General features: G+C 46.8%; 1 protein-coding gene across 3 annotated transcripts in view; it reads right to left on the reverse strand.

Annotated features, from left to right (window-relative positions):
• LOC126545442 (transcription elongation regulator 1) overlaps positions 1-26909 on the reverse strand; it is a 354732-nt gene that overhangs the window by 137398 nt on the left and 190425 nt on the right. For all 3 annotated transcript variants that reach the window (XM_055061241.2, XM_050193319.3, XM_050193318.3), the window contains exon 9: positions 14209-14464. In XM_055061241.2, the coding sequence (XP_054917216.1) occupies positions 14209-14464 (256 nt within the window). The remainder of the gene's footprint in view (positions 1-14208; positions 14465-26909) is intronic.

Below are 26909 nucleotides of genomic sequence, written 5' to 3' on the forward strand. Positions count from 1 at the left end.
CGTCGAGCTGCGCAAAGAAAGATGTACTTGTACCACACTCTGTCGTGAGAGTAGTGAATGGCGCCTCAAATTTGTGGGCTTTCAATTGTCCTTGCGTCCCTGCCGTTCTACTGCGTGATATGAAGCTCGCTGAATTTTACGAGATTACTTACAGCTCCATTACAGTTCTAAGCGAGGAGGAGCAGTCTCATACTAGCGATCCCCAACGAAGCATTTCTGAAGAGCAGATCCTACCAATGATCAACAAGGCACTGCCCTCACATGAGCGCCGCGCTCTCGCACAAGTTTTGTGGGCACATCTTTCTGTGTTCGATTTCACACAAGGCGACAAGCAGGCTTCACTCCCGCGTTCTCGTGCTCACCACAGAATTGACACCGGATCTGCGCACCCCATTCGGCAAAAGCCTTACCGCGTTTCTTCAACAGAGAGGACAGTTATTGCTGAACAGGTGAAAGACATGCAGCGGTAAAGTGTTGTTCAAGAGTCTTCTAGTCCGTGGGCAGCAACCAGTAATCATAGAAAAGAAGAAGGATGGATCGTGGCGGTTTTGCGTTGATTACAGGAAACTGAATGCAGTCACCAAAAAGGATGTGTATCCGCTTCCTAGAATTGATGATGTCATCGATTGTCTACATTCCGCTGCCTACTTTTCATCACTGGATTTGCGATCAGGGTATTGGCAGATACCCATGCACCCAGACGATAAGGAGAAAACGGCCTTCGTGACACCAGACAGTCTTTATGAATTTAACGTTATGCCTTTCGGCCTTTGTAACGCGCCAGCAACATCCGAACGATTCATGGATACTATCCTCCGAGGACTTAAATGGGAAATTTGTTTGTGCTACCTCGATGATGTGGTGATTTTTGGCAGCACATTGAGTGAGCATAACAGCCGTCTCAATCTTGTTCTGGATTGTGTCAAACAAGCCGGCTTGATCCTAAATTCCAAGAAACGTTGTTTCGGAGAAACCGAGACGTTAGTACTTGGGCATCTGGTCGACAAAAACGGTGTGAGGCCAGATCCACGGAAGATTGAGGCAGTCAGCTCCTTCGAAGCACCGAAGTCAGTACGGGAGTTGAAGAGTTTCTTGGGCCTGTGCTCGTATTTTCGTCGCTTCGTTCCAAGATTCGCCGACGTGGTGTACCCCCTAACGTGTCTTCTCCAAAAAGCCGTCCCTTTCAACTGCACATCGGCTTGCGACGACGCATTCCGTCAGCTAAAATTTCTACTAACGTAAGGGCCCATATTGCGTCACTTCGATGCATCCGCACCTACGGAAGTGCACGCGGATGCCAGTGGCATCGGCATCGGTGCCGTACTTGTGCAACGTCATCAAGGAGCTGAACACGTTGTGGATTATGCTAGTCGCTCTTTTACTAAGGCGGGACGCAATTACACTGTGACCAAGCAAGAATGCTTGGCAGCTGTTTTCGCTGTCCACAAATTTCGGCCCTGTATCTACGGACGCCCGTTGACTATCATTACTGACCACCACGCGTTGTGCTGGTTGGTGAATCTCCGTGACCCGAGTGGACGACTGGCACGTTTGGCTCTTCGACTGCAGGAGTACGACTTCGTTATTTCCTACAAGTCCGGGCGTCGCCACGCAGATGCGGACTGTCTCTCCCGCCTTCCTCTGACGACGACGGAGTGTGACGAAGACAATTTTGATGACTGTTTTGCTCCCATTTCTTCTACATTCCCAGACTCGATGACTTTCAAAGCAGAGCAGGTTCGGAACCTCTGTTTGTAGCCGCATCGTGTCCTGGAGCCACCGGTCGATTTTGTGTCCATGACTGCCTGCTTTACAAGACCAATTATTCGGCTAAAGGCGCATGCTCCTTCTGGTGGTGTCGCAGAGTCTGCGAACGGACATACTGAGAGCCATGCACGACGACGTGACCTCTGGCCATCTAGGATTCATCAGAAATTTGAACCGGACACAGGAGCGCTGTTACTGTCCCAGAATCCGGGACACAGTCAAGCACTACGTCGCCAGTTGCGAACAATGTCAACGCTACAATCGCCCTATGACCGCTCCGCCAGGTCTTCTCCAACCTCTGCCGCCGCCTCGCCTGCCATTTGAACAAGTGGGTATCGATCTTCTGGGCCCATTTCCCCGATCATCTCACGACAACCGATGGGTGATCGTATGTGTCGACCATCTGACCCGTTACGCGGAAACGGCAGCCGTACCATCTTCAACGGCTGCATCCGTTGCAACGTTTTTGCTTCGATTCATTATTCTTCGACATGGACCCCCCCGTGTGATCATTAGCGATCGTGGTCGTCAGTTCGTTGCGGAGGCCGTAGAAGAACTGCTTCGTCTATGCAGTTCGCAGTTCCGTCATTCAACGCCTTATCACCCTCAGACAAATGGGCTTGTAGAACGTACAAACAGAACTCCAACTAACATGCTGGCCATGTACGTATCTTCCAATCACAAGGACTGGGATGACGTACTACCCTTCATCACCTATGCTTATAATACTGCAAAGCATGAGACGACCGATTACAGTCCTTTTTATCTTCTTTACGCACGTTCACCGCTAAGCTGCATTGACACTATACTACCGTTTGACTTTCACAGCGAGTACTCTGTTGCCAAGACGGTTTGTCTTGCTGAAGAAGCCAGGCGTATCGCTCGTCTTCGTACTGTGGCATCGCAACACCGATCGAAAGAGCGCTATGACAGCCGACATCAGTCCGTCTCGTACGCCAAAGGAGACTGTGTGGTTGTGGACTCCGCAACGTAAACGTGGCTTATACGAACAGTTTTTACCCCAGGGGAAAAGCTGGCATGCAGCTTCAGTAAGTTTGAGGCCGATGTCGTTGTCGTGCTAGGCCGCCGCGGCATCAAATGAAAATAACACTTTTGTCGCGCGAAGTGAATAAATACTGCATGTTTTTTTCCCCTTTCATCGCACTCTCTCTGAGGTCTGTTTCGGACAGGTAAGTGGGCGATCTCATGGTATTCGGTTAAACAGTACTATCGTTTAGTACGTACTTTTTCTGAGCTCCGGCCAACTACAGTTTAACGAGGTTTCACTGTATACGGTGTCCAGGCACCACGTATTTAACCCGCTAGAGCTGTTTTTCGCACCAGTAGCCAGCGCCTCCCAGTACGCCGCGCCTGCCCAGCACCCCAGCATCCAGCGCACGGCACTGGGCCCATTTTCCGGCGCTGCACTGGACACTGGGTACTGGGTTTTGCAATAGGCATACCTGCTTATGTGCCAAAGCTCTCAACGTGTCATCATCATCATCATCATCATCATCATCCTATTTACGCCCACTGCAGGGCTAAGGCCTCTTCCATACTTCTCCAGCTACCCCGGTCATGTACTAATTGTGGCCATGTTGTCCCTGCAAACGTCTTAATGTCATCCGCCAACCTAACTTTCTGCCGCCCCCTACTACGCTTCCCTTCCCTTCGAATCCAGTCCGTAACCCTTAATGACCATCGGTTATCTTCCCTCCTCATTACATGTCCGGCCCATGCCCATTTCTTTTTCTTGATTTCAACTATGATGTCAGTTACCCGCGTTTGTTCCCTCACCCAATCTGCTCTTTTCTTATCCCTTAACATTACACCTATCATTCTTCTTTCCATAGCTCGTTGCGTCGTCCTCAATTTCAGCAGAACCCTTTTCGTAAGCCTCCAGGTTTCTGCCCCGTACGTGAGTACTGGTAAGACACAGCTGTTATACACCTTCCTCTTGAGGGATAGCGGCAACCTGCTGTTCATGATTTGAGAATGCCTGCCAAACGCACCCCAGCCCATTCTTATTCTTCTGGTTATTTCAGTCTCATGATGCGGGTCCGTGGTCACTACCTGCGCTAAGTAGATGTATTCCCTTACCACTTCCAGTGCCTCGTTACCTATCGTAAACTGCTGTTCTGTTCAGAGACTGTTGAGCATTACTTTAGTTCTCTGCAGATTAATTATAAGACCCACCCTTCTGCTTTGCCTCTCCAGGTCAGTGAGCATGCATTGCAGTTGGTCTCCTGAGTTACTAAGCAAGGCAATATCATCAGCGAAACGCAAGTTGCTAAGGTATTCTCCATCAACTTTTATCCCCAATTCTTCCCACTCCAGGTCTCTGAATACCTCCTGCAAACATGCTGTGAATAGCATTGGAGATATCGTATCTCCCTGTCTGACACCTTTCTTTAATGGAATTTTGTTGCTTTCTTTGTGGAGGATTACGGTGGCTGTGGAACCGCTATAGATATCTTCCAGTATCTTTACATATGGCTCATCTACACCCTGATTCCGTAGTGCCTTCATGACTGCTGAGGTTTCGACTGAATCAAATGCTTTTTCGTAATCAATGAAGGCTATATATAAGGGTTGGTTATATTCCGCACATTTCTCTATCACCTGATTGATAGTGTGAATATGGTCTATTGTTGAGTAGCCTTTACGGAATCCTGCCTGGTCCTTTGGTTGAAAGAAGTCTAAGGTATTCCTGATTCTATTTGTGATTACCTTAGTAAATACTTTGTAGGCAACAAACAGTAAGCTGATCGGTCTATAATTTTTCAAGTCTTTGGCGTCCCCTTTCTTATGGATTAGGATTATGTTAGCGTTCTTCCAAGATTCCGGTACGTTTGAGGTCATGAGGCATTGTGTATATAGGGCGGCCAATCTTTCTAGGACCGTGTTCCCACCATCCTTCAACAAATCTGCTGTTACCTGATCTTCCCCAGCTGCCTTCCCCCTTTGCATAGCTCCCAAGGCGTTCTTTACCTCTTCCGGTGTTACTTGTGGGATTTCAAGTTCCTCTAGCCTATTCTCTCTCACCTTATCGTCATGGGTGTTACTGGTACTGTATAAATCTCTATAAAACTCTTCAGCCACTTGAACTATCTCATCCATATTAGTAACGATATTGCCGGCTTTGTCTCTTAACGCACACATCTGATTCTTGCCTATTCCTAGTTTCTTCTTCACTGCTTTTAGGTTTCCTCCGTTCTTGAGAGCCTGTTCAATTCTATCCATATTATAGGTCCTTATGTCCGCTGTCTTACGCTTGTTGATTAACTTAGAAAGTTCTGCCAGCTCTATTCTAGCAGTAGGGTTAGAAGCTTTCATACATTGGCGTTTTTTGATCAGATCTTTTGTCTCCTGCGATAGCTTACTGGTTTCCTGTTTAACGGCGTTACCACCGACTTCTATTGCGCACTCCTTAATGATGCCCATATGATTGTCGTTCATTGCTTCAACACTATGGTCCTCTTCAAGGGTTAAAGCCGAATACCTGTTCTGTAGCTTGATCCGGAATTCCTCTAGTTTCCCTCTTACCGCTAACTCATTGATTGGCTTCTTATGTACCAGTTTCTTCCGTTCCCTCCTCAAGTCAAGGCTAATTCGAGTTCTTACCATCCTATGGTCACTGCAGCGCACCTTGCCGAGCACGTCTACATCTTGTATGATGCGAGGGTTCGCGCAGAGTATGAAGTCGATTTCATTTCTAGTCTCACCATTCGGGCTCCTCCACGTCCACTTTCGGCCTACCCGCTTGCGGAAAAAGGTATTCATTATCCGCATATTATTCTGTTCTGCAAACTCTACTAATAGCCCTCCTCTGTTATTCCTAGAGCCTATGCCATATTCCCCCACTGACTTGTCTCCGGCCTGCTTCTTGCCTACCCTGGCATTGAAATCGCCCATAAGTATACTGTATTTTGTTTTGACTTTACCCATCGCCGATTCCACGTCTTCATAGAAGCTTTCGACTCCCTGGACATCATGACTAGATGTAGGAGCGTAGACCTGTACAACCTTCATTTTGTACCTCTTATTAAGTTTCACAACAAGACATGCCACCCTCTCGTTAATGCTATAGAATTCCTGTATGTTACCAGCTATGTTCTTATTAATCAGGAATCCGACTCCTAGTTCTCGTCTCTCAGCTAAGCCCCGGCAGCACAGGACGTGCCCGCTTTTTAGCACTGTATATGCTTCTTTTGGCCTCCTAACTTCACTGAGCCCTATTATATCCCATTTACTGCCCTCTAATTCCTCCAATAGGACTGCTAGACTCGCCTCACTAGATAACGTTCTAGCGTTAAACGTTGCCAGGTTCATATTCCAATGGTGGCCTGTCAACGTGTAGGCAGTCTTAAATATCACTGGTGAATCAATGGCCAACCATTAGCATTTCGACTCTGGTACCCCATTAAATTTGCTTCTGTGGGAGTGTAGTGAAAGTTTTTCTCTCACAATTGACATAGCTACATTATGGGTAATAATGCAAAACACAGTTAGGCCCTTACCGTATGGTAAATAACGACATTAATTCCTCTTCCATCCTGCTTCACATAAGCAGTAGTACCGTAAAAACCGGACTATAGGTTGGACCGGAATATAGGTCGATCCCCCAACTAACGAATCCTCAAAATGAAAAAAAAAAAATATCCTTTTCAATGGCAAAAGTACCGAAAGACATGACACCCTTACCTTGAAACAAATGCGACTCGGGGGGTTGCACAATGGTGACAGTATTTATTTAAATGCTGCTCGCATGTGCACCCGGCCAAGTTTTTAGCGGTTTCGCGCGATCATCGACACGCGTGCTTGTCAACACCTTATTAATGGCGCTGAGCAGCGAAACAAACGAGATATGCGCATGTGTACACATGCCCTTACTTTCGCTATTTCGCCGCTCCGTGCCGTGATGATAAGGTGCTGACAAACACGCGGGTCGATGGTCGCGCGATACTGTTAAAAGTTCGTCGGGTGTACAGTACACAGAAGGGCACGAAGTGCGCAAGCGCTACTCCGAATCAGAGCAACGCCTTTGATCAGAGTCGGATGACGAGTGCTTCTCGCTGCCCAGTCCATAGGCGCGTGCGATCTCTACCGCTTTCAAACGGATGCATTCGGCAGTCACAGGCAGTGATCTTACACGCAGCTCGCGGACGGACTCCGCAACCTTGCCTTCCAGTTCTGCAGTCCACTGCGATCCGGCACGAAATGACGTTTTCTTTTGGTTGCTGCAAGTTGTAATACGTTGCTTTTGCCTCCGCCACTACCGAATGCTCTTTTCGGATACTTCAAGTTCGCGCTGTGCCGCCAGGTTGCCGTGGGCTTCCGCGTACTCAATCGCCTTTTTCTTGAAGGCGACGGTGAATTGACGTCGGCTTCCGCTCCCGCTCATTTTGAAACAAAATGAAAGTGCAGCCTTTAATTAATATAACTTTGCGACAATGGAAACGCAAAATGCCGGTGTGCCACAGCGTCGCCACGCCGCCATGCTGCTGATGGCGATGGCGAAGGCGGCTGTTTACTTTATCCGCCCATTGTTGCAAGACTTCCGTAGTTTTTCCGCCAATGTCCGGTATATAAGTCGAGGGTCGACTTTTCGCGATGGGTTTTTGAAAAAAAGTTCGACCTATATTCCGGTTTTTACGGTAGATGAAATACCTTTACTTAGTAGTGTAACCTCTTTTATGTTCAGAAACAACAACCCAAGCACTGCATTATCATGAAAATGTGAGCTGGCTTTTTTATGACAGTTCTGTGAAAGCAGTGTGGTGCATGGGCACCCGGTCATTATGTCATTCCAATGGGAGTGCGAGGACACTGCGATGAACCAACTGTGAGATGCGCTGCGTACGTTGTGTTATTGCTTTGCAGCTAGCGCGCACGCGAACAGCGAACGCCAAGATCGGCCGAATTTGCTTTGAATTTGACTGGCGATAACTTGTGTCAATCCAGTTAGCTGAAGCGGCGGTGTTGGGAAATTAAAAAATTGGCCCGGGCATCTGCTTCTCCGCAATGCACGGTTGCTTGACTACCACGTGATGACGTTCTGCCAATAGAGGCGCTAGCGGCGTGATAAAACAGACACGCAACTCTGCTACCTTTGGTAGCATATACAGTGACTCTACCTTATACTACTGTATTTACACGATTGTAAGTCGACCCCCCCCCCTCCCCATATCGCTTGACCGGAAAAAAAATAATAATAAGAGAGCATACCCAAGGGCGCATTTGATAACGAAAATTTATTAGTAGCTGATATGGTCACTGGACTACTCGTCTTCATAGTGCTGCCATCGTCATCGTTGTTGCGGTCCCACAGCGCGTCGTGGTCCAGCGAAATTTCAAATTTAGCAAACGACCGCACCAGGACATCTTGCAGAACAGCAGCCCACGCCAAATGCACCCAACCACACGCAGCCGTCAGGGAGGCTCTTTTGACAGGTCCGGTAGGCGTAATTTCGCAGTCTTCTGCCGCCAGCCACACGTTGTACTCACGGCGGAGCAGAACCTTAAAATTAAGGCGAAGGTCCGGGCTTGTTTCACGACCACGTCGCACTTTACTGGCAGGGACCGATCACACATTTCAGCGACGTATGCCGCAAGCTTTGCCTACAGCTCTGGAAAGCGTCCAGACTTCGGCACGTGGGAAATTTCTCACTTGCCGTCACACAGGTGAAAATTTCACTTCGCTGTAGTCGCCACTCTCGCACCACCCGTTCAGGAACATCGAAATTGCGACCCGCTGCACAGTGATTTGTTTCTTCGGCGTAAAGGATGGCAGCCCTCTTGAACGCTGCTGTGAACGAGTGCCGAACGATTACATAGTGGGCCTAGAGCACTCATGACGACTGGTGAAGCATAGAAGTAGCACGTAGCCGGCAGTCAAGTGGAACGCGTCAAACCAATACCAATGCCTTTAAACAGAGAAAGAGAAACCAGCGAGCGGTGTCTGCTCTTCCATGGACTACCGATACTCCCCGCAAGCCCCGCCGTTCTGAGGGTGCCGCCGCAAATGAGAACAGCGGCGCTTCCATCAACTATCGACACCCCCCCCCCCCCACCCCATGAGTGTTGCATGCACTGTAAGACTCTCAAAAATGTTGAAAAACCCTTCCGAAAAGCGAACAAACACGCGGGATAGTGAAAAGATACGGGTAGGGCCGTAGAGCAAACATAAAATTGTAACTACGTTGATATTGCTTTTTTTGGTGGGGCCATGTTTTGGTTTCAATTGTAAGTCGACCCCCCAACTTCAGACTTTCAAACTTAAAAAATGCGGTCGACTTACAATCGTGTAAATACGGTACGCAAGAGAGGCGTTTCCTACAGATGGCAACTCCGTAACTCCTCGCCCCCATATTCACCAATGTGACGTAGCGTGTGTGCGCGTGCGCTCACGTTACCTTTTGACTATATATATGCGCCTTAGCCAAAAGATTTTTTTCCTGACTTTCATTAGTTTGAATTTTGTATAATTCAATTTCTCGTGGCATCCCCGCGGAATTCGAATGAACAAGCTTTTACTGTACTACCGTTTAGTACATACTTTTTCCGAGCTCCGGCCAAATACGGCTTAGTGAGGTTTCACTGTACCTCATTCTCATCTTTCGCATGCAGTGACGCCGCAGCAGAAGGGAGCACACCAACATGATTACGATCAGTGGCAACGACTTCACCATCTTCATAAGACATGATGCGTTAAGAACGCAGGACGAAGAACGTACCGTATTTACTTGCATAATAATGGCACCCCTGAATTTCGTCGTCAAAAAAAATTTTTTTATTTCCCGTGTAATGATCGCACCCCGAACTTGCCTCAGCGATATGTCGTGTGCCGAGTCTAGCTAATATTGATCGCGCTTACCATCTGTCGAATGCTACGCGAACGACTCTTCAAGACAAACCAAGCGGTCTGCATGCACCAAACATTCTTAAATAGATGCCTCATTTCATTACTTTCATCACTTTCCGCACTTCCATGACTAAAAAAAAGCTGCAACCAAACTTGCCTTTATTATGTGTAGGCTTTATAATGGTTGTGGTCAACAACAAAAAAGGCGCATTTTGGTTCTCATCTGCACTCGTGGGCACGCAACAAATCGCGAGTGGCAACGATAGTAGCCACGCTTACACTGATACGTTAAAAGTGTAACCATTCATACGCCGACGCTTGTAACCCAGCTAAGATATTCACCGACCCTTGGCGGAAACGTGCCGTATTAGAATAGTAGTGAAGACAGATGCCGCAGTTTCCGCAGCATGCCGGCCATGTGTTTCTATGTCACTGGCAGCTAAGCGCACCCATCTGGTTTCTGTCCCCTCAAAGTGGACATGGCTACGTTATTGCCGCAGACTTGCCGATATTAACAATATAATTCATTACTGATACGGAAGAAACTGTTTGAATGCACGTAATGTACTCACGAGAAGAAAACGAATCGCGTTCGGCGCATTCGGCTTGCTCCGCCGGCCGCTATTTTTGTTTTGGTGCCCCGCAGGAAACGCGGGACGAAAAAAAATTTTTTTTTGTTACGCGGGGAATTTAACCTGCCTAATGATCGCAGCCCTGATTTTGCATCAATTTTTTTGACAAAAAAGTGCGATCGATATGCAAGTAAATACGGTAAACACAGCTCCTATCTGTCAGCAGATGAAGGAAAAGGCATGCGAGCATGCAGAGGGAAGCAGCAGTGGAGGCCCAGTCCGGCCTCGGCAACTCCATCGTGGCAGTCTAAGGTGGCAGTAAGGGGGCTTAGGTGGCAGAGGTAATTAGCACCATCCATCAAGCTGGCAGCAAAGCAAATTGGCTTCCCTTCTGCCCCTCCTCGCAATTGCGCTCCCCTGGCCCTGCCTCTCAACTCCCTCATAACTCCCTGGCCTTCGATGGTCTCCACTTGTGCCCACCTCCGCTCCGGCCCGGCGCCAGCTTAGCCCGCTCTCTGAAGTTTTGTTTTCTGCCATTATCAGGAGGCGAGTGTCGGGCAGCGTGGGCAGTTGCGTAGTCCTCGCTCGCTGTGTGCTTGCGCACCGCGATATTTCATTGCCCGCACCGTTTGTGCATCATGCTAGAGTACTTCAAGAACAAGTCCTCCTTTTAATCCAAACTTCCTTTAATTCAAACAAATTTTCGGGTCACTCTGACTTCAAATTATAGAGATTCAACTGTATTTCTAAAACGAAACTACTGTTTAAGTGGGTACGGTTTAACGAGGTTTTACTGTACTTGGACCACGCGCGGCCACGCGAGCTTTATCATGAAAGTGATCTGTTTTGGGGGCACAGTTTAGGTGTGCTGATGGCTCGTAGCTTTGCATGCACTGTGCTGTCGCCGCTCAGTTTGCACTGAAGCAATAGACAGCACGAAGGTAACTTCGCTCGCTACTGCCCCCGCGGTTCCACATGCCAGTGTTTTGACAGCAAGTCTCCATGGTCATGGAGTGTGATGTGTTCATCAAGTTTTTATGTACGCACCGACACCATGTTTGTTCATTGAGATAGTAAGTGAATGTTTACGAAGGGGGCTTTCTACTCTGGTGGCTGCTGCGTATGGCCCGGCCACGCGAGCCCAGTCTTGAATATGATCTGCGATGTGGACAGTGTAGGCATTTAGGCACACCAAGGGTTGATAGCTTCGTGTGCGCTATAGCACCTATACACTTGCGCGTCACCCGCATTCACGACGTGAAGCACCACTTATTATTTTTTTTTTCATACTTTTATTTTCGCCTCTGTCCATGAGTGATGTGCACCACAGGCCTCAAGTAGGAAGGCTTGATGCGCACGCGCCTAGCCTCCAGGATCGGTAGCAGTGGCGGTCACTTCGAATGTTCGTCTTAACCGAAGAGTAAGTCTGAGGCGGTTCCTGTTAAGCGGACTTTTTCTTTTTTGCAATGAGTCTATGGAAAATCAAAGAAATGTTCCCAAGCTGTTCGTTATATAGGAGAATTTGGCTAACGAAGTTCGTTTTAACGAGAGCTCACTATAGTTTCACTTTTGCGAGATTTTGTGATAGTCGGCACTGGCTGTGTCGAAGGTATACGGCCGACAGCATTCTTGGGATTGTGCGGAGATTGCCAACTTGGCACAGTGCCAGAAACGCTGTAGGCTGTACATGAAGACATGCCCGGTGCTAAGCCTTCCGAAATCTTGGGAAAGCGAAACTATCTCTAAAAGTGATCGCCCAAGAATACTGCCCTTAACGGCACACAGCCCACACACAGACAGAGTCAAAACGGAACTACTATTTGCCATAACCACTACAGATGAAACCATGATCGGTATCGACACGATCGTGCATGGCAACTACAAAGATCCGAAGGCACATGGCCATTGCTGTATCAAGTGCGGCAGTAAACATAAGAACAAAGGTATAAGTGCAAAAAGAGGCACAAAGCATTCGTTCCTGTCGTTCCCGTACATTTTACGCCGATGAACATGGTAATGCAGACTCCCCTGCTTCATTTCACTCAGACACGAGCACCATTCTTGCCTTTTTTTAATCACACATTTGCAGCGCTCCACACTTCAAAGTTTGTGTGGCCAAATTAATGAGTTTGATGCAATAAAATAAATTAAATGATTCATACACCTGTCAGGGCCCGAGGATAAGCTTCTGCTGCCTCAGATAATTATCCAGTTTTCCAAGTAATGAGGGTTGAATTAAGAGGTTTTGCTGTATGTTTTCAAGGTTTTCTAGTTACACTAACAGCTTCGCTGTAAAAAGGGAACAGAGTGCATGAAAGTTTGAGCAGCTACTTTCGCAGACGACACCACCGCATAAATGACAACATCGGTGCCTCGCAGCGCTTTGAAGCCTGCCATTCCTATCCGAGTGATTTTGTCCCAACCCTTCGCCACATGCTTCTGTTCTGCTTTCTTGTTTGCAATAATGAGGTCATTGATGAAGCAAGGAAAATGCCAAACAATGACAGTGGCAACAAAGAAACCCACAATTATTCGTCTAGTAGAGTGTGGTTGACCCCTGGTGTAAGTTGCTGAACAATTGAGATCTGGTACAGGCACTGATTGTACTTTCAGCTGCCTGTAGCAACAGCATGACAATGTTCAAAATACAGACTGACCAGGTTGCATGCAATCAAACATATGTGCATGCAGCAACGTGTTGACAAGCTTTACTTTAGCCACTTGTGGAGTAATGACACTTCTAGTGAATCAGTTTTATCAGATTCCTAAAAAATTTAGACTCATCAATTACTCATCATCAGTCACTCCCGATTCCAACACATCTGGAGCCCACCAGGAGAAACATTCCAGATGAAGGGTTGACAAGTATGTAGCAGTTATACTAGCAAACTTAATGAAAATACACTTGAACCTCATTGTAACGATGTTGAAGAGGGAGCTGAAATTACTTTGTAATATCCGTTACTTTGTTATATAGAACAAAGTAACGTTCTACCTAATGGAGTGCGCATCGAAAACATGGAAAAAAGACAGATGTGCAGCCCGCGGTACAGCTACACGGCCCTGCATGAAATGAAATGTTAATAGAACAAAAGCATCTTAATAATTAAAGTTTAATAATTTTATAATCAACAAAACAACATGCTGGTGCAACCTTTAGATAGCTGCTTTCTGTTCAATTGTGATGTTCTTTCTGCGTCCACTTTCCCTGGCTCGTCGCGGTTGAACAGCATGTGGCACACAACACAGCGCTGCAGTGCATGATCAAGGAAGCAAGTGAACTTCGCTGTGCCAGCTTGGCTTGGCAGGCTCGTGGCATCCAGGATTGCACCAATGCCAGTGCGATCTTGGAGGCCACGCCCAGCTGCCTGCCTGCATGGCACGCCGCAGGGAGAGGGTGAAGTTAAGCGCATGCATGCATGCACGTGACCACCGAGATTACGCCGGGGAGATCTCAGAGGCCACATCCAGCTGCTCCTGCCAGCATAGCATGCACTATAAGTGAATGCACCACCGAGTGTCTTTCGCACTGCCACACATCTAGCGCAGCCAGGCACATGCAAGAGAGAGGTCAATGGAAAAGTGTGACAGTCAGCTGCACAGAAGTGTAGCTGGGCACCTGCACGCAAGCAGGTGTGCAGCTACATGCGGTGGTGGGAAAGACCAGTGTTGCCCAATACGTATTTAAAGCAAGGAAATGTGAGTTTTCAACTGCCGCAGCGAACGAGCGCCAAACCCCGCAGAAAGCGATGTACTGGACACGCAGTGGTCGGATATTTTTTGGTTCTAGAGATGAATATAGTTCGTAATATCCATTGGCCGGACAATTTTTGTTTGTCAAAATGTCTAAGGAAATTTCAAGGGGAATTTCGTTTACTTCGTTATAGCCATTATTTCTTTATATCGTGTTTTGTTATAACGAGGTTCGAGTGGATTCTGGCTTGGAATGTGTATAGCAATACAATGAATAATATACAAGAGACCCTATGAAAACAAAATGTTTACCTTGCCCTTTTACTTCAGGTTGAACTGGAGGCGTTTGGACCATTTTGTCCACATCAGTCCGCTTCTTCAATTCTGCAGGCCGCTCCCACACAGACGTGCGAGTACTTGGGTTGAAGAAAAACACACGACTATCTCCAGTCCACACAACACACCATGGCGTGCCTGGAACAGGTGTGCTTGATACTGGCTTTGACTTGTCTTGAGGTTTGGCTGGTGGTCGCTTCACAGGAGCTGCAGTCTGTGCACTTTCCATACCCTGGTTCAAGAAAGTTGTAGTGTAAACACAGAGCTCATGTGAAATTAATCAACTAAACAGGGTTGACTTCTAATAATTTAAGCTCAAGAGGCTACCTGAAATTTGTTTCAATTATCATTAAATACAGCTTTGGAAATTTTTAATTTAATCTTTATTGCATATAAAAAAATATTCCAGCATTCTAACTTTCACTACGGAAATATTTTATACTTTGAATATAAATGCTTGCCAAAGAATGCCTTTACTCAGTTGGAACTGTTCGATCCAAAAGGGAATGATGATGATGTATGGGTATTGGCGCGAGGGCCAGATATGGCCAAAGAGCACCAGTATAAATGAAGTGCCGATGGTAGAACATTACAAATGTCAGGGTTGAGAATCAGGATGTGAATGGTACATGTAATACCCCTGTCAAGCGGGCAAGTTAAGTGCACTTACGGAGAGTGCACTTGGTTTTAAGTGCACTTTCCCAAATCTAAACGTTGCAAGTGGAGTGTGCTCGCAGAAGAGTGTACTCCGGTCGGAGTGCACTCACGGAACGCACTTTGCTGATCGAATGCGTAGCCTCGCGCCAGCAGTTTTAACGATACAAAATGTAATGCATGGAAAAAGGACACAGAAGTTGTATTGTATTGTATTGTATTGGGTTTTATGGCACATAAGCAACTCAGGCTATCATGTGCCTAACACATGGTATAATTTATTTCAAAAATTGGGTATCCTCAGCGAAAGTCCTTGTCCGGACAAGGACTCTGAGGAGCCCAACAAATCAAATGGAGACCTCAGCCTTTTTCTCAGGACTGAGAAAATGGGTGAGGTGCACCATAAGATGCGTGAAAAAACTGGGTAAGAATTTTTAGAATTAGTAGTTCTGAGATATATTATATTTCGTTTAGGATCGCTGCGTCTTTCAAAAAACTAAAAACAGATGAAGTTCCTACAAGTGGGTTATCTCCTAAAAGTAGACTGGGATGGAAGGGAATGCATTCATTGTAAAATACAGTAAAATATTTTTTCCTTAGCCGTTCGAGTTGTGTGGACGAGAATAAAATGTGATTTACAGTGAGTTCATCTCCACATTTCTCACATAAGGGTTTGTCTTGTTTTGTCAGTAGGAAGTTATGTGTTAGGTGTGTGTGTCCGATGCGCAGGCAGCATAAAATTACTTCTGTAAAACGTTCCTGATGCCTGCATGATCTCCATTCTCCCAGAATAGGTTTTACTAAATGTAGTTTGTTATTTTCTTCGCTATTCCATGTACACTGCCATTTTTCTTTAAGCTTATTTTTGACTAACTTCATGCAATCTGCATAGGGTATATTTACAGTACTGACATCTTTATGGCAGGCTTGAGCAGCGCACGCATCAGCTCTCTCGTTGCCTCTAATTCCGTGATGGCTTGGTATCCAACAGAGCTTAATTTCGTGTCCTTGTGTTTGAGCAGTTATTATGTTATGGATTATATTTCCTATTAAAGGTTCCCTTACGTTTCTGGTTTTCAGTGCTGTGATTGCACTCAGCGAGTCCGTGTAGATAATCCTGTTTTGAATGTTCATCTCGACTATTTTTGATACAGCCACCGAAATGGCATAACATTCGGCTGAGAAAATTGACGCGTACTGAGGCAACTTGACTACCTTTTCCCATTTATCTTGCACTACAGCACTTCCGACGTAAACACAGAAGTTCATTCTAGCTGTTGAATCATGTTTAACGAAATAATCAGAACAGAACTCATTGATATTTTGTTCTAGCAGGATCAAATGGTGCCTCGTCACACGCCACCATCTTGTTCTGGATTGGCTAGGCATTTGTCTTGGCCGGTCTTGACTTCCAACACTCTTATCATAAAGATATTTTCATTTTTTGTTGAGTAAATATGGATTAAGATTGTTTTTTATTTATAATACAATAAAGCAATCGCTTCTTAGAAGGTTTTCTTTATTTTAATCTACATATGAAAAAAACACGATTTTAGTCTGTTGCCAATTTTTTTTTGTTTACAGAGAGTGCACTTTCGTAAGATGTAAAGCTTTGACGACGCTCAATGAATTTGAAAATATTATTCCTTTTTCTAGTTTTCTTTCCTTGATGTGTCGTACAGCTGACAAGAGTGCATAGGCCTCCACCATAGAGATGCTCGTTTCCGGGTGCAAACAGCCCGATTCTGAGAAGGATGGGCCAACTGTGGCATAAGAAACGCCCACATGGGACTTTGAAGCATCTGTGTCTGTGTGCACGGGTACTTTGACTAAACTTCTAGGAAGTGCATTTTTATGAGTATTTCTGGGGCATTCTTTGTAACTTCTACAAAAGACGTGTCGCAGTTTATCAGCTGCCACAGCCACAATGGTAATGGCTTGGCCGGAGCCAGTAGCGAGTTATCAATAAGTGGGACAACCACTGCTTTGCTGAGGCTCTTCGCACGCGAGAAAGGCTCCCTCACCATTGGATGACTGTGAAGAAATGTGGAACAAGTCGTATTGCTTACAGTTTCGTCAAAAGGATGTTCAGGGTTATAGTGTGTTTTCAAGAAATACATGAAACTTGACAACGACCTTTGCAGATGGAGTGACCACTCATTGGACTCTACATAGAGACTTCTGTACCGGGCAAGTTCTGAAACTCCTGTGGCCAGGCGGATTCCTAAATGATGAACAAGGTCAAGCATTTTTAGGGCCCTCGGTGTAGCAGATCGATACACCACAGCACCGTAGTCTAGACGCGAGCACGCATCTTCTGTCACTGCTCCAGTTGGTGTGGGAGAGAATTTTCAGTAAGTTCATTGTTTTTAGGCACTTTGTCTTGAAGTATTTGATGTGGGGGATGAAACTTAGTTTTGAAATGAGTATGACAGCTAGGAATTTATGTTCTTTGTTCACAGGGATCTGCTGTCCTTGCAATTCGATAGTGGGGTCAGGGTGCAGCCCTCTCTTTCTTGAAATATCACACAGGAGCTTTTATGTCGGTTGATCTCACACCCATTTTCGTCTGCCCGTTTGGATTCTTTCATTAGGCCAAGCTGGACTTGCCTCTCGCAGACTGCAAGGCTACTGGATTTAAAACCTATCTGCACATCATCTACGTAAACAGAATAGAAAATGCCTGTAGGTAGTGAATAATGGAGCGTGTTCAACTTCAAAATAAAAAGTGCGCAGCTGAGGACGCCTCCCTAGGGTACTCCAGTTTCCCGTGTAAATGAACGAGAGAGTGCGTTGCCTATTTTTATGCGGAAAGTACGTTTCATGAGGTAACTTTCAATAACGTTCAGCATGTTCCCCCTCATATCCATTCGTGACAGGTCTCGGAGGATTCCGTAGCTGCACGTGGTGTCGTAGGCCTTTTTCATGTAAAGAAAAATGGATAAAAAGAATTGCTTATGGACAAAAGCATTAGCAAATATTGGCCTCAACACGCATGAGGTGGTCAGCTGTTGACCGGCCCTCTCTAAATCCGTATGGATCAAGCATTTTGTTCCACTGGGGCTAATGTAGAAGGTAACAATTTATCATTTTTTTCAAACAACTTGCACAGGCAACTTGTTAGCGCTTACTTGTTACTGAGGCGAGATCTTACTGTTAGCGCAACTTGTTAGCTCGTTACTGAAGAGAGATCTCTGCCCTGGTTTAACACAGGGATGACAATAGCTTCTCTCCACGAGGATAGAAGATGCCCAGCTGCCCAGAGGGTATAAAAGAGTGCAAGTAGTGCAATTTGTTTAATCATCTCGGACATAATTCTGTCGGGACCCGGAGCAGAATTATGACATTCGTTTAAAGACGCTTTAACCTCAGCAATGCAGAAAGGCTGGTCAAAAGGTTTGTTTGGGGTACATTTACATTTACATTTGAGTGGCTTCCCTTCCTCCATTTCTTTGTATTTCACAAAAGACAAAGAATAATGCATAGAGCTAGAAACGCACTTAAAGTGCTCACCAAAAGGTCAGCTTGGTCCTTCAGACTGTCTCGTTGTTTGTTTACCAAGGGCAACAGATGGATTTGCTGCCGTTTCAACCTTTTCAGCCAATCCCATACTTTCCCCGCCTGTGAGTACGAATTAATACCGGAAAGAAACCTCTCCCAGCTTGACCTCCTTGTTTGCCTTTGTCCTCCATCCCTGCGATTTGATCTGCTTGAGTGCTATAAAGCTTCCCGCATTAGGATATTGGTGAAGAATGCCCCATGCTTTTTGTTTTGTTTTTTACGCACCTGCATACAGTCATCGTTCCCCCGGGGGACTCGTCCTTTGCATGGGTTTCCAATCATCTGCGGGATGCATTTTTCTGCTGAGTCTATTATAAAACTGGTAAAATATGCTACTGCATCGTCTGTGCTAAATTCACTGATAAAATCTTGTGATATATAACTTGATTCTTTAAGATGATCCCAGTTGGCAGATGATAGTTTCCACCGAGGAATATGTGGAGGGCATTTGTATTGCTGTATCAGGTTTAGGGTTACAGGGAAGTGGTCACTTCCAAAAGGATTTTTATTACACTCCATTCTAAATATGGAAAGATGGTTGCAGAGTCAACTGCTAAATCTATTGAAGAGTACGAATTATGTTGGACACTTTAATATGTGGGCTCTCTTTTATTAAAGAGGCACGCACCCAAGGACACAAGAAAGTTTTCTATTAGCCGGCCTCTCGTGTCGCATCGCGAGTCTCCCCACATCGTGTGGTGAGCATTCAAATCTCCGAAAAGTATGTAAGGCTCGGGAAGTTCATGAGGTTTATAAAGGTTTGGGTTGTTTTACAGGATGTTTTACAGCAGTGAAGTGGATAGACAATAAACCAGTGACACTGTTCACAACGTCAGACAACCCTGAGGATGACATAACCGTAAACGAAATAACAATCACGAAACGAAGCCGAGCTTACCCTCTCCCTCTAGTGTTTCTAGACACAACACAATCATGGGAGGTAGTGATCACTTCGTCCAGCCTAAGAAGAGCTATGGTTGAGAAAGTTTCGGTACCACACTTTCGACTTTCTCCTTGCCCCAGCAACTGTACACTTGTACATTCTCCACTAGATCAGCAAAATGACTGCGGTGTGCCATGTAAGCTTCAGACTGGACTTTCCATAGCAAAAACCAAACAGTGTATTACTTCACAAACAAGCCCTATGTGCCCATCAGCATCCAGCTTACTGGAGTGGGTCACCATTTGCTGGAAAAATGTGCCCGCTACCGAATGTGCTGAAATTGCAGCACAAAGGCAGAAGAAAAAAGAACATGGTACACCTGCTACGCCAGCACTGTGCCACTGTGTGTGAATCTAGGTTAACGACAGTACCACATTAAGTGAAATTAGATCAACATCGTAATGCTCAGTGTGTACTGTTACGATCAGCCTGCAGGGATACTGCTCTGCAAACCTGTCTCAGCCCGCTGCAGTTGTTTCGATCGACCCGGGGGGTGGCGTCCTTCAGAGAACCGGCAACAACAACAACGTTAACCGACCGTGCACTTCCTTCAGAGAGCTGGAGACCACGGCAGCGTTAATCCACCACGTGCCTCCTTCGGAGAGTCGGCGACCGCAGCAGGGCTGGGCACGTTTGGCGGACCGTGTATTGTTGGTTCAGGAGCCGTGGCCTTCATGGTCTATTTGCAGCAAGAGAGCTTTTATAACAAAGGGTGTTTTGCGGTGCGTTTCCTCGGGCCCCAGGATTCGTCACAGTCTGCTGACACTCGTGGCGGCTGCTGGAGATGTCAGCTCTGGAATTAAGAGGCGCCGGCTGGGGTCAAGTGTGACAACCTGGCTATGAGGACCCACTCAAATTGGTGGGTTCTGGGAATCCAAAGTGCGTATGTGAGTGTGTGAGCCCTCCCCCTCAAAGGCGGCTCGACTACGCCCGAACGACTGCGGACGGTCCGATTGGACGAAGGTTGGACAGCAGTTCTCCCTCCCTTAGGGATCTAGGGAGGACAGAGGCTTTTCAAGCAGCAGTTTGTCGGCTGCCAGGGGGGTGCTTGGTGCTTGGAGCTGTGTGCTTCGTCTTGCGTGCTCCATTTGGGAGACATGCTAGACTGTTGAAATGTATCTTGTTTTAATGTAAATATGTAAATAAATCCTGTACTCCTAGTTCTCGATGAGAGCAAGTTCCTCCCTACAACCAGGTCCCAAGCATGGGTGAGTTGGAGACGGCATGGGCCATCTACCACACAGTTCATGCCCGACTACAAACCGTACAACTGGATGCCAGCAGTGGGATTGTCCTACAACTTTAACAGTACCTTCTTGCCTATGTATTGTGTCAAACACATTAACCTTCATTAGAGAGTTTTAGAATAGGGGCCCCAAATAAATAGCGTCGAAGCCACTGCGCATGCGCGAGAACGCAAACTGCGTTTGGGTTTTGCAGAATACCTGACAAGACTGGACTACTTGACCACTTGAGGTTATCGATCAGTGTGTTGTGAGCGGTTTGTGAGGAAACATTCAATCAAGGACAATAAATGGGGGTAAAGATTAGAGAGTTTGGGGCCCCAAAGAAATAGCGTCGAAGCCACTGCGCATGCGCGAGACGCAAACTATGTTTGGGTTTTGCGTTGGGAACGCTATTTCACCGATTTAGCGGAGCCCAAATAGCGGCCCCAAAAGCTTTGCGTCAGCAAACATGGCGGCACCCATCAAAGCAATGGCTCTAACCTACCACCAAACTGGGTTCGATTCGTGGTAACGCGTGAAGTTCACAAGCTAGGAGAAGTGACTGCGGTTATCGCGTTCTCTCAACTAGCGTGTGTTATGAAGATTGATTCATTAGACGCCGCCGACTCTGAATTCGATTGTGGATATTATGACTCGTAGGCCTAACACGGCTAAGCTTGACTGGAGAAGGCACGTAAAGTTGGTCTGCTCAAAATTAATCGCAACGAATCGTTCGTTGCTTACAGTATAACCTCTAAATTGTAATTAAACGCGAATACACGCAAGTCAAAATTACTATTCCTATCATAAAACGGTATATTTTATTTAGTCATTTCTAATAGCTTTTCTTTGACGCGTAGTGGTGCTGTCAGCGCAAGACGCTATTCGCAAACGCAAAGCCCTATTTTAGAACTCTTCAGTCCTGCGTGCCGCAACGCTAACACCCGTAAAGCTCTTTGGGGACCCAAACTATTGGGGCCCCTATTCTAAAACTCTCTATTTTTTATGTTTCGAAAATGCATAAATGATTTTTTATCAAGTGTGTTCATGATGGACGGACAGTAGGAAGCATACGCCCGACCACATTACTTGCTGTATTTCTACTTCAATAAAATTTTGGAATTTGAGAATGAACTTCTCAAACCTTTCATTTTTGTTTTTCAGAATTTCACACTTTGTTTTTGTGATAGCTACAAATAATTCTACCCATTAAAAGGGTTAAAAATAGGATGAACGAAAAGAACACAACACAAAAGGGACATTTGTTCGCTTTTCCACAATTCACAAGCATGTATCAGTTATACAGTCGCCGACCGTTTATTCGGACCTCACGGGGACTGCGGGAATGTCCGAATAAACAGGTGTCCGAAAAAGCAGATTAAAAAAAAAATGAAATCCTTGATTTCCACGCACTTATTCAGGCTCGGCAGTCAGCTTGAAGAAATCGTGAGTGCGCCGTTGCACGCTGTTCCGTTTACGCGCAATCAGATAAGCCTGAATCTCAGAGAGGGTCGTACGGTCACTATACGCGGCTGAAAGCACAGTCACTGCTTGTGCACGCTCCGCATGCGACGGCAGCGTAGCACATGGTGCGTCATCTTCCGACTCGGAGTCATCGTCCGGCGGTGCAGCAGAAACCTGACAAATGATCTCGCCGTCGTCGAGTTCTGCGCATGTCAGTACAGCAGTGTCAGCACCTGTGAAACTGTCAAATGAGATGGTGTCCGGAATCGCAATGCAACCACTGCGCAGGTCTCGGCAGAACGTTTTCCGCGTCAGTAGGGAGCACATCGGAAGGCGACAAATCTTAGGCCTCCCGGCACCCGCTTGCCGGCATTCCCCAGCGCAGTCTGCGCGGGCACTGTCGGCGCCATTAGACACTCGACGCGATGTTTCCGTATGCCGCGTTGGATCGCCGAAACCTCGACACAGCACACAAAGCAAACACCGCCGTGCCGACACCAGTCACACAAATGAAAAAACGCGGCCTGCTCGCAGCGTCGTGCGCGAAGAAACAAATCAGCTGCTGGATTGTCTTGACATGGCTCACTAAGCTGAAACCGGAACTGCTGCAGAGCCACTCTATCGAACCACGCAGAAACGATGATGATGAGCGGGGATTTCCAGTAGCGCCACTTCGTGGGGCAGCAAGGAAGCTCCGTTCAAAACAAAAATGGCGTTCAGCAAGTCGAACCGTGCACCGGTCAGAGTCGGTGCACGGTGCTCTCGACCGAGTTGGCTCAAGGAGAGTCCGAAAAATCAGACGAGAGGTTGCAAGGTGTCCGAACTTTCGGCAGTTGTTATACATTATGGTCTATGGGGAGAATGGCGGTGCCGCGAAGCTGACCGAATAATCGGGCATGTCCGAATTTTTGGAGTCCGGAAAATCGGTCGGCGACTGTATGTAGTTACAAGAATCTATCCAATAGCTTGCCCAGTTCACAGTCAATCCCACTAACAACAATACCGGTCTTAACAATAAAGTAAAATCTCATTAAACGTACCCGCTTAAACAATAGTTTTGTTTTAAAAGTAGTAAAGTCAAATGCTCGACTCAGCGGCCATGGAACATAATGTGTTTTGTATCCGCATAAACCGTACCAGCTTATTGCGTAAGTATCGGTTAACACGTAGTGTTTCCACTTTTCGTCATGCAAACACGGTGGTGCGTCGTCTCCGTCGAGCGGCCCGGCAGAACAATAAGCCTCAGAGATCAGAAGAACGGCTTTCAAGCGCCCTGTGCATTTGCATGTGAAGCCGATTGAGCAGCCATGAAACATAATGTGTTTTGTATCCGCATAAACCGTACCAGGTTATTGCGTACTTATCGGTTAACACGTAGTGTTACCACTTTTCATCGTGCAAAAACGGCGGTGCGTCGTCTTCGTCAAGTGGCCCGGCAGAACAACAAGCCTCAGAGATCAGAAGAACGGCCTTCAAGCGCCCTGTGCATTTGCACGTGAAGCCGCATCAACATCAACATAATTTCGGCGCCGTGCCAGAGTGTTGTGGCCTCGTGCAAACAATGACTCGCGTCATGCCGAAGCTCGGATAAAAAAAGACACGGGGTGCTCAGCACAGAATATATCCAATAGCTTATGTATCAAAAATTAGACACCGTTCGTGCTATCGAACGTGACACGAAGAAGTCGGCTCTGGCATGCGACAGGGATCTACTGTTGACTACGGTGTGTAGCATTTGGAATGTGAAGAAGTTGCTCACCAGCGCTACTGCGACCGTAAAGAGATGTCGACTACGAGGTTCGACTTTTCGCCATCGTTGCCTCTGTTGTTGTCGAAGTGTCGACTAGTGACAGTGATGAGGACGAGACGGGAAGCGACAGCACGGGCGATTCAGGCCCGAGAGTGGCAGAAGCTGCGCGTTACGTCAGCCTCATGAATCCAATCGTCGCCACGAGAACAGCACCCCGCAGTGAACATGGAACGCCAACGAGGAATCTTCCATGCGAGTGTTCGCCAAGAAGAGGTGGCTGGCTGAAAAGCTGGCTGGCAGCTCCAGTAAGTTTGAGACTGCTGTCGTCACCGCTAGGCTGCCGCAGCATCAAACGAAAATAACAGTTTTGTCGCGCGAAGTGAATAAATACTGCATGTTTTTTCCCCTTTCATCGCACTCTCTCTCGAGTTCTGTTTTTGACAGGTAAGTGGGCGATCTCGTGCTATTTCGGTTAAGCAGTACTACAAATTAGTACATACTTTTTCCGAGCTCCGGCGAACTACGGTTTAACAAAGTTTCACTGTATATTGGATATAACAATAAGCAGCCAGCACTCCTTCAACTTATGTGTGTGCTCTATGATAAAATAAACCGCTTACTACAACGTTCCCATGCCACACTACTGGTTATAACAAATTCATCTGGCTACCAGGAATCTGCAACAAAAGAAATAGGAACGCAAAATATTAAAAAATAAAAAGTAATATGCGAGCTGCCGCACCTGCCTGCATGCCGCGCACGTAGCACACCAGAATCGCCCATTCTTGCATGCCTCTCTCATCTCCCTTTTTACCTCTCCGAAACAACAGTTGACTGTGTCAATAGCTCTGATGGGTGCAGCCAGTGAGGGCTATCGTTGGCGCTGTCGACTGATGTTTCGTAACAGTGGAAGGGAGACAGGCTAGAGGTGCGGCGTGTGAGGAACACAAGTGGGTGCAGCACACGGGTGGGGATTTCTTTTAAAACAAGGTCTTCTTAGCCAACTTCACAGGGGTTTGGCGTATCTAAGATCTCAATCTTGTAACCACGTCCAGAAAAAAAACTGTCGGTTAGGGGACTCCTAGATGTTGTATGAGCATAAAAATGGTATCAAATGATACCGCTCCAAACTGAGAGCATATAGAAATAGTCAGCAACTAAGGATATAATCAAAATATAATAAACGAGTATAATAAGCCATAAACGTGGTGGGATGCGGGTGCCTGTGTCGTACTCTGACGTGCCGACACCAAGTGCCACCTAACTCAACTGCCATGCACTTCGCCAGATGGCTCGAAACCCCGTTATTGGGAAGGAAGAGCTGGGTTAGAGAAATGCACCTGACTGACCTTGCATGTCGTCGTCTTTGAGTGGGGTGGGATGCGAGTGCCTGCCTTGCTGTTGCCCTCTGTCATGCCACCACAAAATGCCATATAAGTTACTGTATTTACACCATCGTAAGTCGACCTATTTCTTTAAATTTGAAAATCTGAAGTTTGGGGGGGGGGGGGAGGGGTCGACTTCCAATTGAAACCAAAACATGGCACCGCCAAAAAAGCGAGACCAACGAGATATCAGGGTAGCTACAACGTAGTTACTAGAGAGTTTTTAGTTTAGGGGACGCAAGCGGCTTGCATACGCAAGAACTAGGGGGGACGGTACTGCGCATGCGCAGACTGCTACGTCTACTTGCGTCCTTGGGGTTAGGGATTGTTGGGGCGGCCGAAAACATCACTGCCCCTAAGCAGTCACGTTACCTACGTGACTCTCACTGTGTACGAGAACTTACGAGTAGCTAGTGGGTAGATAATTTTATATATCTTTCGCCATGTGTCGACAGACATTGTTCTTATATATATTAGAGGTTTAGCGTGTCCGGTATTCGGGTAAACGCAGGTGGACGGGGCGTTGGGGCGGGGGAGTAAACGGGAGCGGCCTGCATGGTGCATCCACCTGGTGGCACAAAGCTCAAACGTACAAAAACAGCTAATATTACTGTAACCGAGTCTATTCTACTTTGCTGCTGGTGTAAATTTTTGGCACTGGTGTAATCGTGTTGCTGCCAAAAATTTACACCCGCAGCAAAGTAAAAAAAAATTGCTTACTGCAATATTAGCCGTTTTTTTGTTTGAGCTTTGCACCACCAGGTGGCTGCACCATGCAGGCCGCTGCCATTTACGGCTCTGCCCCAACGCCCCAACCTGCGTCCGCCTGCGTTTACCCGAATACCGGACACGCTAAACCTCTCTATTAACTGCTTTCAATAAGAATAGTTTTATGTACTTTACTTCATATGCTTGATTTCATATTTTAAAAAATGACAACGCAGAAAAGATCAGACGTCGATGGTGCTGCGAGCGCATGCGACCTCACTGCAGCTTGCGTACACAAACGCAAACGCACCCAAGCGCTAGGGGCCCCAACGCCTTGCGTCCCCTAAACTAAAACTCTCTACTATGTTGTGTTTGCTCTATGGCCCTACCCGTAGCTTTTCACTATCCCGCGCATTTGTTCGCTTTCCAGAAGAGTTTTTCAACATTTTTGAGAGTTTTACAGTGCACACAACACTCATGGGGGGGTGTCAATAGTTGATGGAAGTACCACTGTTCCATTCGCGGCGGCACCCTCAGAACGGCGGCACTTGCAGAGAGTATCAATAGTTCATGGAAGAGCAGACACCGCTCACGTGTTTCTCTTTCCCTGTCACTCCTAGTTTGACGCGTTCGACTTGACTGCCGGCTACATGCTACTTCCATGCTTCCCGAGTCATCATGAGTGCTCCAGGCCCACGAAACATTCGGCGCTCATTCACAGCAGCGTTCAAGAGGGCTGCCATCCTTTACGCCGAAGAAACCAATCATTGTGCAGCGGGCTGCAAGTTCTATGTTTCTGAACGGGTGGTGCGAGAGTGGCAACCGCAGCGAAGCCAAATTTTCAGCTGTGACGGCAGAAAGAATTTCCCACGGGCCGAAGTCTGGACGCTTTCCAGAGCTGCAGGCCAAGCTTGTGGCGTATGTCGCTGAAATGCGTGATCGGTCCCTGCCCGTGAAGTGCGACATGGTCATGAAACAAACCCGGA

This window comes from Dermacentor andersoni, chromosome 1, assembly GCF_023375885.2.
Source record: "Dermacentor andersoni chromosome 1, qqDerAnde1_hic_scaffold, whole genome shotgun sequence".
NCBI lineage: Eukaryota > Metazoa > Arthropoda > Arachnida > Ixodida > Ixodidae > Dermacentor > Dermacentor andersoni.